The 14,142-nt window shown below is 36.7% G+C and overlaps 1 protein-coding gene across 1 annotated transcript in view; it reads left to right on the top strand.

The window, feature by feature from the left end:
- Positions 1–929: 929 nt before the first annotated feature.
- Positions 930–14,142, top strand: part of ANKRD12 (ankyrin repeat domain 12) — a 43,951-nt gene continuing 30,738 nt past the window's right edge. Inside the window, exons 1-2 of the mRNA XM_086472734.1 lie at positions 930–1,055; positions 8,414–8,561. Coding sequence (XP_086328860.1) covers positions 969–1,055; positions 8,414–8,561 — 235 coding nt within the window. The 5' untranslated portion in view covers positions 930–968. The remainder of the gene's footprint in view (positions 1,056–8,413; positions 8,562–14,142) is intronic.

The raw sequence follows: 14,142 nt of genomic DNA, 5'->3' as shown, positions 1-14,142 counted from the left end.
TGTCAAACCAAAATAGTGGCCCTGGTCCTGTAACAGCAACAAATTCAGTATGTGATGATCCCAAAACCTTAACTGTAAAGCAACAATAGAAAAACCACATCTGAAACGACATCTAGCTGAGACATAACATTACTGGAAGATTCAATAAGGCTGTGATCACACAAATATTTGTAACATCAATTCAAAAAGACTCGTAAGACTTCACCAGCTTTAAAGTGATGTCAAATGCAGTTTTACTTTTCACGTGACCTTTCCTCTCAGGCACTCCTACAAGAAGAGTGGCTCTTCATTTTGTAGAAGAGGCAAATCGGACCTCTTCCATTATGTGACTCTGTAATGACACTTACTTGATGTACCCTATCTAGTGGAAATTAGGGTTTCTAGTTCCAGGTCCAAGCTTTAGAAGATTTTTCTTCTAACATGTATCTTCTCTTCCAACAGAAAGGATAGCAAATCACCAAGATTTGACCTTTTTTCTGTAATATTTTGGGTAGACAATATTTCTGTTTCCCAGGCTAGAAAGCTTATTTTTTCTTCACAGTGTTGCTAGAAATGATCTTTTGCATCTCCCCAGTCTTACTACCTATAAAATGAAGTGAGATGTTGAACCAATGAGCCATCAAATAGAAAGTGTTAAGTCTGCCAAAGAGGTAAGTTGGAGGGATGAGGCAGTTCCAACAACTGACTTGTGATTTTCTGATGACACTGTCCCCAGTAGTAGCCACATTAGAGCTTTTGGGTTTTCGCCCCAAGGTTTGTGCTGCAAATGAGTGGGATGCTTTAAGTCAGGTGTCATTGTTAGTCATCTTTTCTGGGATACTATTCATCTCTGCTACCATCTACAGTAACAGCATTTGTCCTGAAATGACGCTGCAGTGTGTATATTTATATAGTGTCTTTGTTTCTTTGTTTTTCAGACACACGATGAACCCACCGATACCAGATACAGCTAGCTAAACAGCTATAAAATGCCCAAATTTGGGTCTACAAAAACAGTTCAAGTTGAAAATTCTGACAGTGATAGCACCATGGTGGAAAAAAACACTGCAAGAAAGGTAACAACATTATATTCATGTTTGTTTAATTTCAGTGAAATGAAGAGCATGTGTTCTATCAAGATTTTTATTGTAATGGGAACAAATAAATATGAACCTGTACTCTGATATCTTCAGTGCAGGAAAGAAGTATGGGTTTTTATATGACTTTACCTGTAAATTAAACTAGGGGACAGAATTTACGCCTTTTATTATAATTTGCAACTTAATTCAAAAGGTAACTGGATGTGTTGGGTTTATTTGATGTAAGTTAGTGCATGGTTTCCATATCTTACATCATACGGAGTCTTTATACACTCACAAGAACAATGATTAATATTTTATTTAATATTACAGTGTCTTACTTGCTGTAACAAACACATAAAACATTTCTGAAGGCCTGTGACAAGGCACAGACCAATCAACAATGTAAGAACAAGTTTCTTGTACTCCTTTGTAACATGAGGACTTGTCCCCTCTGTTAGGAGGACTTGAAAGCCAAGTCCTGCAGAAGGATTAAGGACTCTTGCACAAGGGAGTTCACTTTAAAAATTGTACAATGCATTTTTGAAATGGAGAATGAAGGAATATGGGAACTCCAGTAATACTGAGGCGTGGTTTATTGTTTGTAAGTGTGAAGTATCCCATCATTTTCAAACTTTTGGAGCCAATTTGCAAATAACCCAGTTCTCAGTTTTCTCTGCCTGCTACCCTTGTACAATAGATGAGTTTATCTGTAGTACTAATGGATAACAGAAGATAAAATAACACTCTGCGTTGTGAACAATGAATTTTATATTGCTCTAAGGAGAGAGAATCCATTTATCTCTCAAATGATGTTTAAAACTGTCTTCCCTGGAGAAGGAGGTTGTGCGTGTGTGCTCATCCTTACTGTTATTATTTTGTTGAAGTCTGTATTATCTGTAAGACCGCTTAATGAATGGATGTAAGACATGAAGAGATTAAAAAAAGTAGGAAAATATTAGAAGATCCAGCATCTCCTTCAAACTTTTTGTCTTCTGAAAACATTCTTAGAAAACTTTAGACATTTTAGTCTCTTCCGTTTGTTTTATGGGTCCCAGTACAGTGAGGCGCAGGTAGTTGTTTCTCCCAGCTGTGATGATCTACTTAGATAAGAAGAGGAAGATAACGGAGTAAAATGGGGAAAGAAAATGGCCTTACTAGTAAAGGGATGCAAAAGTCTTGGGTTTTCTTTTTTTTATTCTGGTCCTTGTTTGGGATAAGGTCAAGTTAATTGAAGTGCCATTCAGTTCTGGGAAGGAGGGGCGGAACGTCTGGGGCCTACAAGCAACAAGAATAGGAAGGCTATTGCAGTGAAATTAATGGTATTAAATACTACCTTTTGTTTATACACTTGTAAATAAGTTACATTTTGTAAAGATTTTAGGTTATATTTAACCAAAAAAATATTTTCTGCCTTTATAAACTCCCATTGTCTTGACACTTCAGTATTTCTGAAAAAATACTTTTGACGCAGAAAAATCTTGGCAACATAATCGACAGCTGCTTGTGCTAGGAGAACTGACTTAGGTCAATTTTTTCAAGCTTTATTTATGTTTATCATTTAGAAAAATAAAAATCTATATAACAGCTGAATTTTCATCTTTTGTTCACTTTCATCAAAGCAAAAACTGTGGGTTTGCTGCAAAGCGTCAGTTTTTAAGTTTTCCTTTTCCCTGTTTCTTTGCCAAGGGTATGGCTTGAAATGCTTGGAATGCATCTGTTTGTAGGTTTGAGCATATAGAAATAGATTGTCATATTTTTGTAGTGCAGATTGCTTTCTTCCTTCCTAGGTTTTGAATTGTACGTGCGAATTGCTCTGCAATCCTGAGTGTTAAAAAAGGAAAAAAAAAAAAAAAATTGAGTTTCCTTGTGAAGCCCCTTTTCCTCCTGCAGTCTCCACCTCTGACTCCGCCTCACCTCCTCTCCCTGTTGCTTGCTGCCATTGCAGAAAAATGGTGCTTGTTTCCAGAGTGGCTGTTGACTCTGCGACCGCTGCCAAAGGAATGGTAATAACGGTAGCAGTTACGTCTGCTGAGCCATGTAACCCCCAAACCTTGCAACCTCTGCAAAGTTAGGAAGTCTCCTGAAACAGAGGTGTGTATCATTTAGATTCAACCTAGAAAATTATTTAAAATTCAACAGGCAATAGAGTAAAAGTAAAATTTGAATTTGAACAACAGAAAGCGATGAAGGCAAATCTGTATTACATACACAATCATAAAACTCTGAAGTGAAGAATGACCAGGCCAAATCACCAGTGATAATTTTAAATGAAGTATCTTTAGGAAGTAGTGGAAATTTCTGTATAGTAAGTAAGGATTTTTCTCAGTATGTAAATATTTGCAACCCTGAATTTAAAAACAATAGTCTTTGAAGCATTAGAACTTCTTATGAAAGAATTATGGGTTCATTAACCTAACGTAATGGATGTAAGGAAGTACTGATGCTGCAGGTGAAAGGGATCCTAAAGTAAAATTTTTGCTTTAGTGCCATTTTGATATGGAAATGTCTTGATTAATCTGGAAGACACCTGTTGCCCACACACTTTTCTCAGTATTGTGTGACCAATGAGTGACCGTTCACTGAGCCACTGGAGCCACCTGTGTCTCTTAGTAGCATGAAAAGACCCTGAGGTACTCAACATTCAGATAAGTTAAAGGTCATTTGGATGTGGTGCTTGGAGATATGTTAAGGGGTGTACTTGGTAGAGTAGGGTTGATGGCTGGGCTTGATGATCTCAAAGGCCTTTTCCAACCTGAATGTTTCTATGATTCTAACTGCAGTGGTCCTTAGTACAAAAAATGCATTCTAACTGTGTTTTTCACATAGCTTTGGCTTTTTATTTTTTATGTAGAACAGTACAGTCGAACCTCTTCTGCACTTTGCTACGTAAACTTGCTGTTACTCGCTTCTGTGACCACTTTGTTATTGAAGCAGAAATGTCTCTGAACTACTCATGGAGCTTAATCTCCATGACTGTAAGATCAGTAGTTTAATTATTGGTGTTCCCTTACGTGTTCATAGGTGCGTTGTAGGCAGAGGAGTCCTAATGTGAAATAATGTTCACACAAAACAATGCCTCTCACAAATGAACAGTAATGTTAAAGGACACCACTCCCTAAAAAAAAAAAATCTTCATTCTTCTTCTCAAAATAATAACTGTAATGGCCTCAATATGTGGTGTAAGTCTATTCCAAGAAAAAACACTTGCAGGATTTGGTTGTCCTTTCGTAGTTGATACAATGTGTAGCTCTTGCTGGCTGTGCACTCTTAGCTGTTGACTGAGGAATGTAGTAAAGTTACTGTTGTTATGAGACTTAATCCATCATATTTGTCCAGTAGAAGTTAATGCTTATTATTTTGTTCTAGCCACCAGTAAATAACTCTGTGAATCAGCTATGTGCTCAGGTCTTCTGAGAGCTTAAAAAAATCATTAGGCATAACATTTTTGTTAATAAACTGAGTTTACGTCATATATGCTTTAGGGTATGTGTATTTTTATTTCAGTTCCTCATCTTGGGAGCATAAAGTAAATAAAAAAATAAGAGTGCACACAGCAGTTGGACTATTTAGTGCTTGCATGAGATATTTTGTGAACATAAGAACATAATGAAATTTTAATTTATCTGAATTTATACTTTAGAACTTCCATGGCCAAAACGCAGGGAGTAAATGATAGATATGTGGTCCACAGGAGAAACACATTTGGGATTTGTAAGAATTAACTTTCTTCTTAGAAGAGTCCAACAATAGTGCCCAAAGCCATTTTAATACTATGCAGAACATGCTTTGGTATGTAATTATGTTTGATAGGCAGAAAAAGAATGCTTATTCTCCCAGGGCTTAGTACATCTGCTAGATTATATGGCACTCTGTTGTCTGCTTTTGTTTATTGTCATTGATTGTAGCAGTACCAGACAATAGAGCTGGAATGGGATATCAAGAAATTATCCAGACTGCTGTTCGTTAGCCTTCTGAGACAGTTTCTGCTGAACAGATTAAAAATGTGTTCCTCATCATAGTGTACTAGTGTGGTTTTGTTGACAGAGAGAATTCTTCCTTGTTACTACATCCTCCAGTGAGGCATGCATTAAATGTTGAGACGTGCAGATCCGGTTCATCCATTTGCCCCAAAGTAGAATAAGCTGTACTCTGTTCGTGACAGATGTTGGCCAGACCTTTTCGTTAAAGCCTTGCTTGATGGAAATTCCAGTCTCCTTGGGCAGTTTATTCTGATACTTAATTACACTGACTGGCAGAGAGGCAGTTACTTAGTGGAAGGCTAAATAGCCTTTGCTTGTCTCCTGGTGCAGTCTAAAGCCATTAAACGTTCTTGAACTGTAGTGGACACAGAGAGTACGTAATGCCTTTCTCTTTGCAGCTATAGTTCATGTATCTGAACATTACCACATCTTATTTGATTAACAGCCTTCACTTTAGATTAATGAACCTCTTTAGAAAGTCCACAGATACTCTAAGTTACAGGTTGCTTTATAAAAAACAACTTTGGTTTAGGTTGTTTCCATGGATCGCATTAAACTAATACATAGACCTATTCATGCTGAATTTTTCAGCTTGCTTTGGACCCTGAAGAAGAGGTGTCCATGCTGTTGCAGTGACCAAGAGTAGTTGGAACACTGAATGCTCACGCTTTAAATTGAAATACCTGTTCTAACCTGCAGGGCTTGCTACCTCCTCTTGCATTCCTTTACTTGAAGTTGAATCCAGGAGGCTGTTAAGAGTTGCCTGTCTTTTAATGTGGGGTCTTGTGATTGTTATTTTTTTTATCAATTTGTAGAACCTTGGTTTTATCCTTGTTTTTCCAGTTTTGTTTTGTATTTAGACTGTTTTTCAAATTCACTAGTCATTTGGCTTTTGCTTTGCCAGTGCTCTTTGCTTCTCTCTCTGTTGTGATGGTGTCTGCATATCTAATTGCATCTCTTACTTCAGCATTGTCACTGAAAATACTAAATAGCATTGACTTTGTACAGACTTCCCAAACACCCTGTTCATTGCATCTTTTGGGTTGGAAAGTTCACCACCAGTGGTGGCTAAATGTTTATTTCCACAATAGCTAAGGAACAAAATATTCCTTTTTTTTTTCAGTTTCTGTGTATCCTGTGTGTAGCCTGTTCTTTCATTTTCAGTGTATCTTTATTTATCTGAAAGTGTGCATTTTGAACTGTCTCTCCTCCTAATTAGATCATCAGAAAATTAATATTCAGTGATTATCAAAAAAGTAGTCCATCAGTCATAATATTTAACATAATGCCTATATGCAATTTAAGAATAAACACGAAGCTATCAAATTAAGCAGCTTCTGTCTCTTTGTGAGCACCTACTGATGTATTTTACTGATTACTACCAAAAAAAGTGATTCTTTTTAAGAATTGCCAACCACAAAAAGTTTTGAGTTTTTTTCCTACAGAACAAATTGAAACCAACATTTTCTGCTTAGGAATTTTAGATTTTTTTAAATTGATCCTTTCTGTTACATAGTACCTAGCATGAGATAATATTCTAGAGAAAGCAATAAAATTTTAATACCACTTTATTATATTGTGGGAAATTTACATACATACATATGAGAAATAATTGGATTGTTTGGAACAAAGGATGAGAGCTCTCTTGGTGAGTTTGGGCTGAAGTGGGAAGCTCTTATGTGTAATGGAAGAGATTGGAATTGGCTTAATGGAGTTTGTATCTGCTCTTGTCGACTTACAGATGCATTTGCAAATGATCGCTTGTGTTACGTTGATTAGCTTCTTTCAGAAGTGGTAGCACAGACACTTTATCTCCCAAGGGCTTAGGGGAGTCTTAAGGGGGTTTAGATTTTTTAGATTTTCTAGCATGTAAGAAAAGGGGGGGTGGGGTGGGGTGTGTGTTTCCTTTGGGGTTTTGGAGGAGGGTTGGTGTTGGTGTGTGGGTTTTATTCTGCGTTTTGGTTTGGGGTTTTGGTTTTTGGGGTTGTTTGGCTGCTTTTTTTTTTTTTCAGGTTTCCAAACCCAGAGTGAAGATAGGTTTTCTCTGGGGGCATCAGCCTTTTACTTCAAGAGTTCTCCTGACGTAGACTGATCCCTTCTTTGTGATTTCCCTGGTACAGACATTTGTCATCTGAAGATCTTAGAGTTTGTTTGCAGGGTCTTTTTGAAATTACTTCTACCTACCCTTTTGGTAGCAATTTAAACTGAGTGCAGATGTAATCAAGCTGCTCTTCTTACCTGTGTTTGTTTTTTAAAAAAGGATGGTGCCCTTGAGAATAGTACCTGTACTTGGAGTTATTTCCTAGTTTTCCTCTACTCAGAATAAGTCTTTTAACTTCTTGCTTCAGAAGTACCAAGGAGCAGCCTTTTGGTTTTCACTGATTGGCAAGTCAGCGCATGTGCCTCTTCTGCCTTTAGAAAATGAATGTTAGTGGCTTCATCCGATCATCTGTTAAGAATGACATAAAGCTATGGAGTCGTGATAGCTGGCTTAGCTGGGTGATGTGTTGCTGCAGCATATGATGAGCAGAAAACGTAACGTCTCTACATTACATCTTGATGGGTAGGCCAAAATGTTGGGATTTGCAGAGGGTTCTCTCAAGCAGTTTTCCCACTAACTTGGTATCTTTTACATATTTTGATCCCGTATATTATCAAAGTAATCAAACATAAGTTAATATTGTGTCTATCCAGTTTTTTCTCTGTTTATCTTGAAATATGTTTTATAAGCCAAAAATCCCAGATTTATGAAACTAAAAGTTCTGAATAGTATCTATTTTTTCTAAATTTGATACTGGTTAAAAAAGTGTCTTCATAGATTTTCTAAATACTTAGTAAATTTTGCTTTAGAAAATGAAACAGTACACTATTATTCCTGTTGAAATAGAAAGGGAGTTCTGTATGGATGGATTACAGGGTGGGGGTGGAGGCAGGGAAGGGTTGTCAGAGGTTTTTTTGTTTCTGTGTTACTATTCACAGTCTGAATCTCAGTGTGGGCTTTTAATGTGTTTTTAATGTGATTGTTATGTTATGGTCAGGGAAGGAAATTGGGATGGTTGTTAAGACTTAGCAAATTCTTGTCCCGTTTGTGTTGTTCCTTTGCTTATTAATCAAGGCTCTAAAGTGAACAGCAGTTCTACGGTGATGTATCTGGAAGTAGAACAACACAGGAGATACTGATTTTAAAAAGAAAGAAAAGCCATTTATTATTTTTAGTAAGGTTACTTTAAAAGTTTTTGAAGAAACTATGTAATAGACATACTTACACACATGCACGTACCTTCTTGCATAGCAGTCTTTTCAGTCTGTATACATTATAAGACTATTCTGCTTTATGCAAAAATTACTTAGTATACTTTTTATTTATATTAGAGCAAGGACAAGATTGCATCCTACAGCAAAACTCCAAAAGTGGATAGGAGTGATGTGGGGAAGGAGATGAAAGAAAAGTCTTCCATGAAACGTAAACTTCCTTTTACTATTAGTCCATCCAGAAATGAAGATCGCAATTCAGACACAGGTAGATCCTTTTTATTTCCTTAACTAATTATTTGTTGGTAAAATACGTCCTAATTTAATTGATTGTATATTATGTTTTTATATTATTTTTTCCCTGTAAAAAAGGATGCTAAGTATAAAAGTTGCTTGCTTGCTTCTAATTATTACATTTCAGTCTGACAGACTTTCATCCTATCATTAACAAGAGCTAGCATGCCAGCATAGTTTATCTACATTTTCCAGTGGTCTCCTAACCTCATTCTTTTGCTTCTATGTTAGTAATAAATCTTTCTTTTCATTGTCATCTCTAGAGGTCCATTTGTTTAAACAAGTAAACTAATGCAAAGACATCTAAGTGCCTTGGTTGGAGACACAGCTGTCAGCGTTTCGTAGCCTTTTTTGGGGAGGGAGAGTGGGAAAGATTGGTGAATGTACTGTCCTCCATGTAAAAGAGAAGGTTGCTAAGGTAACTAACCAAACTAGCCATAGAGAGCAAACTTTTCTTTCAGCCTAAGCTCCTGTGATCTGTTCGGGATACCTTTTCTGCACAGGCTGGTAGTTCTTCCTACGTTAAGCTTACTCTATTAGAACTGATTTCAAGACTTTAAAATACCATTCTTAACATGGCTCTTTTCAAATCAAGATGGAGGGATCTAGGTGTATTCCAAAAGTACAGTTATCTCTGAGTCTAGGTAATTAGTTGCCTATGTCGTAGTTCAGTAGTAGTTCTGTTGGTAGCAAAACAGTGTCCATGCCCTCTGGAAGGCCACCAGAAGGCATGTTCCCCAAATTTATGAGGCTCAGTACTACAGTTTCTTAGCAGTGCTCATTGTACATTTGAATATCTTGATAAATAGGTAATTCCCTTAATATGCTTAGATTTAAATCCAAGATAGAAGTATATACCTCGGTACATGTTTAATTTTTGTCTAGGATTGATTTAATGTAGAAGATTTGGCTCCTGGATATTACATACATGTTTTTGTTACTGTAAAGAGAATATGGTATGAAATCCAAGTTTGAAATAGTCACATTCCAAAACAATACTCTTGGCTTTAGATCTCTGCTTTCAGTGGCTTTACAGAATTCTAAAGGCTTACACTATTCGTGATACCGCTTGATTCTGAGAAGACCATGTATAAATTGGAAGTATGCTCCCAGCATCTGCTTTATTAAATTTACTGCTTGGTATTAGACCCTAACTATTTTTCATAATGGAAATAAATCTATTTAGAGGTAATATTTAGCACTTACCTAATGTTTTCTGTGTTGAAAATCTTTTGTCATCTATCCCTACCCCCATCAACTTTAAATAATTGATTGTCACAGCATCGTGTAAAGTAACATAATTTTTTGTGTTTCTCTTGCTATGGCATTTATTGTCACAGTTGCCACAAACGCTGGTTACTCTAGGCACTTAGACATACACAAAAAGACAATGCATACACTACAAAATCTTTTTGTTACAAGTTGTAGCAGAGAAATTAAATAAACAGTTCAAGTAGGGGCAAGAAATACTTAATATAGCAATAGAAGGCGCATAGCTTTTAACTACTATGTAGCAAACATCATATCTTGTTGTCCCTTTCATTACTGCTGAGGCAGGGAGGTATGAGCACAGTTTCACAGGTAGGAAACTTGGTACATAAGCTTTCCAGAAACTGTAGAGGCAGAAGCATTACTGGGATGAAAAAAGTGCTTGTAATGCTGATTCTGTACCTAACCAGTTAGATTAGACCAGTGGGAATCAACCAGTTACACTGGTGACAACTTTGTCCCTGACACGGATTAGGACTGGCATCAGTGATCGTGAAGTGCAGTGCTGCTTCTGCCACAAACTTGGCATTATGGATTGGAAAGGGTTGCCATCACTGGACTGAACTGTTAGCTCTGAGAGAAGTGTCTCCCTGCTAACTACGTACAGAGAACAGCAAATGTTAGTTGAGAAGGAAGAAGGTTAAGTTTTTGGAGATGACAGTGTAACCAGAGACAGAGGGGGAAAAAGAAGAGGTGATGAAAAGCTGCTTATCAGCCAGTAGTGGTAGTGTTTGAAGGGGGGGGGGGGGGGAGTTTAAAAAAAAAAAAAAAGTTTTCTTCTGATATTTTGTGAAACTCTGTAGTGGTATTCCAGGGAAATGGTCAAAGGTTGTGTATACAATTCATAAGTGAGAAGAGTCTGCAAAAATATGTGGTACTACTCTGTTCTTCCTACTGACCATTACAGTTCCAGGATGTGTCCTTTCCCGATAGTTTTATTTTTAACAGCCTTCCAATATGTTTGTTTCAGACAAGCAAAATGTTCTTACTGCTTTGCTAAGTGGTTTCTCTGTAACAGATAAGACCATCAAGTTTGATTTTCAAATGTTTTTAAAGATTTAGTCTTCTAAAGATGTGTCTGGGTGAACAGAAATCAAGAAATGCCATAGAAAGTAGCTCTAGGACAAAAAAATTCAATTTAATTAGTAGTTTAATTTAATAAATGGTTTATCTTAGAGACACATGATAGAGTTGCTAGCTGATTATAGAAGCCCCATGATAATTGGGTCTTGTCCTGTTCAGACAGGTAAATCAGTCCAAGAATGGGAATGCCTAATTTTTTGAGCTTTACATCATTAGAGCTGTCTCAGTTCTATCTTCAGAGTATTCATTCATAAACTAAGATTTTTGTCTTTTTTGCTTTGTTTTTGCAAAAATTGCCACCTACAATTCCACCTCTTGCTTCTTTTTGTCATGGCTTTTTTTTGGTTTGGGTATTGGCCAGAAACTATAACTGATAATGAACATGGACAGCCAAACTGAATGTTAATTTAATTTGGAAATAGTTTTTAAAATTTGATTCCTACAAAACTATTACACCCAGTTTATTTTGGCAGGACTGAAATCAGACAGTGTTTGTAGTGTCCCGTAAGACTAGGAATAAACTCAAGTCCTCTTGTTTATCTAAATTTGGATTTAAAGCAGTGTTTTTGCCTAAGAAACTGCTGCAATAAATTAGTATTAAATTATTTTCAGATTTAGCCTTCAGGTTGCTTTCTTAGTAATTTCACACTGGTTAGGACCGAGTCCGGTTGCCTACGTGAAGTCATGCAATGCCAGCTGAGAAGCCTGCACAGGGCTGAAAGGCATCGTGAGTCACAGGACACCCGTGGCCTTCTGAAGAGGCCGCGGGACAGGAGCAGCACCTGAAGTGGCACTGCGTGCCTGTCCTTAAGCACAGCCTCCCCCTCGCCCATCTGTCGTTGTGTGGGGTCTCCGTTGATGCTGTCCTGGTTTGGATGGCCCTCCTAAACGGAGGGCTCTGTTATCACGTCCCCATACTTTGATCACAGCAACCACAAAAAACTAATACGATATATACGTGCTGCAGTCAAATTTATTTACACTGTAAATTTTGCAGTATAGCTTTAACCCTTGTTTAAGTTAATCTCATGAAGGATTCTGCACGCAAGATTTGATTAAGACTGGTAGAATGGAAGGAGAAGCATTTTTCATACCTTTTTTAATAAGTTCTCTGATTTGAAGTCTCCCAATCCAAACCCAAAATTTGATTGAAAAGCCATCACTTATTTAGGCTACTTAAATAGCATTATTTAAATTTTGTTAATTTATTTAATTAGTCTGGTTATTTTTAAATAACCTCTAATGTGGTTATCAGAATACCAACAGGCAGGTGCTGCTTTTGCAAAGGGCAGGTTTGTTTGCTTTTTTGACCTCATTGGTCTGAAGAGAGAAATTCAAAATTTTTGTAATAATTAAACACAACTACAGATTGGAAAAATCTTTTAATTGTGAAGATAAGCATAGACTTAGTTGAGTTTGGGTTTTTTTGGTAGTCTTGTTATATAGTTGATTACTTGGGAAGAAAACCAAGAGTGACAGTTATGCTGAATGTGCTCATTTGTTGATCTTCCCTTGAAAATTATGTTCTCCAGATTATCTGTTTATAGTAGCATCTTGGTTTTGTTTTTGGACCCCTTTAATTTCTGTCTTTAAAGTAGTCCAAATATGGCACGGTCCTATTTCTTTTAGCATTTAATTGACATTCAGAAGAGCAACACAACTGACCTCTTTATGTCCCATGGGTACATCATAGTACCACGATCTCTGTACTTGTGCTTCCCGTAGTCACAGAGGCTAGTGGGGCTAGTAGAGGGACTGTTTCCACACTGTTGCTGCTTGCTGGAGTTGGGCTTACTGTTCAGCTATTATAGGTTCTGTTAGCTGTTGGCTGGGCTGAAGGCAGGAAAGTGGAGGTGGTTTTGTGTGTGTGTGTGTTGGCTTGGTTAAATAATTATGCCAGGAACTTGATTAATTTGATATCACAGTAGTACCTTGGTATCTCTAGAGCATACAGGATACTGTGAGGTCTCTTCATCATGTTCTAATCTTTCTCCTTTGCTGAGGATAGGAAGAAGCAGTCAGTCCACGTGTTTCTCTTTAAAATAATGTCAGTCAGCTTACCACGGTCACACAGAGCTCGGTAACTCTGTCTCTCAACTTCATCATCTGCAGAATTGATGATCTTGACCTGTCTTCTACAGTTGTTGGTAATAAGCATGTTAGACTTTTGTTGTGTATCACTCAATCTTACAACTTCCTTGGAAGCATTTATTTTAAGCAGTTCATATTTTAGCTTCACATGGTCCTATTTCTTGATCCTGTTATTCCTTACAGTTTGCACTATGGTAGGGTTTTACGTGAAACCAGGCTCTCATGAGCCCTGAAGTTTGAATTTGATCTTTTGGCTTTATTTTCTTTATCTACTAAGGTGGTTACTCTACAAATGGAATATTCTATTTGGCATGATTTGTTTTGCGAAATCCACGTTGCATTATTTAAAAATTTATTTTCCTAAAACACTTAGAAATTACTTGACTGGGAGTTTGTAATTTATGCGAATTAAAACAAAACCAAAACCACAGATATGTTATTGGTTGCCTTGGAATGTAATCTGTCATGCATAAGTTCTCCTAAAATAATTGCTGATGATTCTGATGTTTCTCACGGCAGTACATTTAAGTATTGTGAGTGAACTTCGTGACGCTCTTCTGCAAATAAGTGCTCAAATGCACCTAAATCACTGGTTCACATAACTTGCCTATTTTTAACTCCTTTTTTTAAAGTGTTAGGTGAAAAGCTTACATTGCAAAAGGAAAATCTTAGAAGGAATGTTGTCCAGATAGATTTGGCTGCATATTATGAAGGTTATTTAATAAAGATAATTGAAATAATTGAACATGAAGCCACTTGAAGAGGTTTGAATTTATTTTTAATAACAAGTATGAAATTCCGTGATGTTGTTTCTAACTGTCGGAAGAACACCAATAGGTGACAAGAAAGAGAATGTAAAAGAAGATGCTTGTATTCCATGGACTTTGAAAACAAAATGCTCAAAATCTAAAAAAAAAAAAACCAAGCAAACCCAAACCAAAACAAAAAACCAAAACCAAACCCAAACAACTAATTGACTTTAACAGTAAATTTTATACATTAAATTCTACCTAAACTTAATTTCTTAAACTGATATTTTTCCTCTATTAGGGAAGTTATTACTGTTCAAATTATATAAACATCGAGTACACACCTGAGGAGAGTTTTCTGTT

The sequence above is a fragment of the Leptosomus discolor genome, chromosome 13 (assembly GCF_034619465.1).
Source record: "Leptosomus discolor isolate bLepDis1 chromosome 13, bLepDis1.hap2, whole genome shotgun sequence".
NCBI classification, from domain to species: Eukaryota; Metazoa; Chordata; class Aves; order Leptosomiformes; family Leptosomidae; genus Leptosomus; species Leptosomus discolor.
This window is presented reverse-complemented; position numbering and strand designations above follow the sequence as displayed.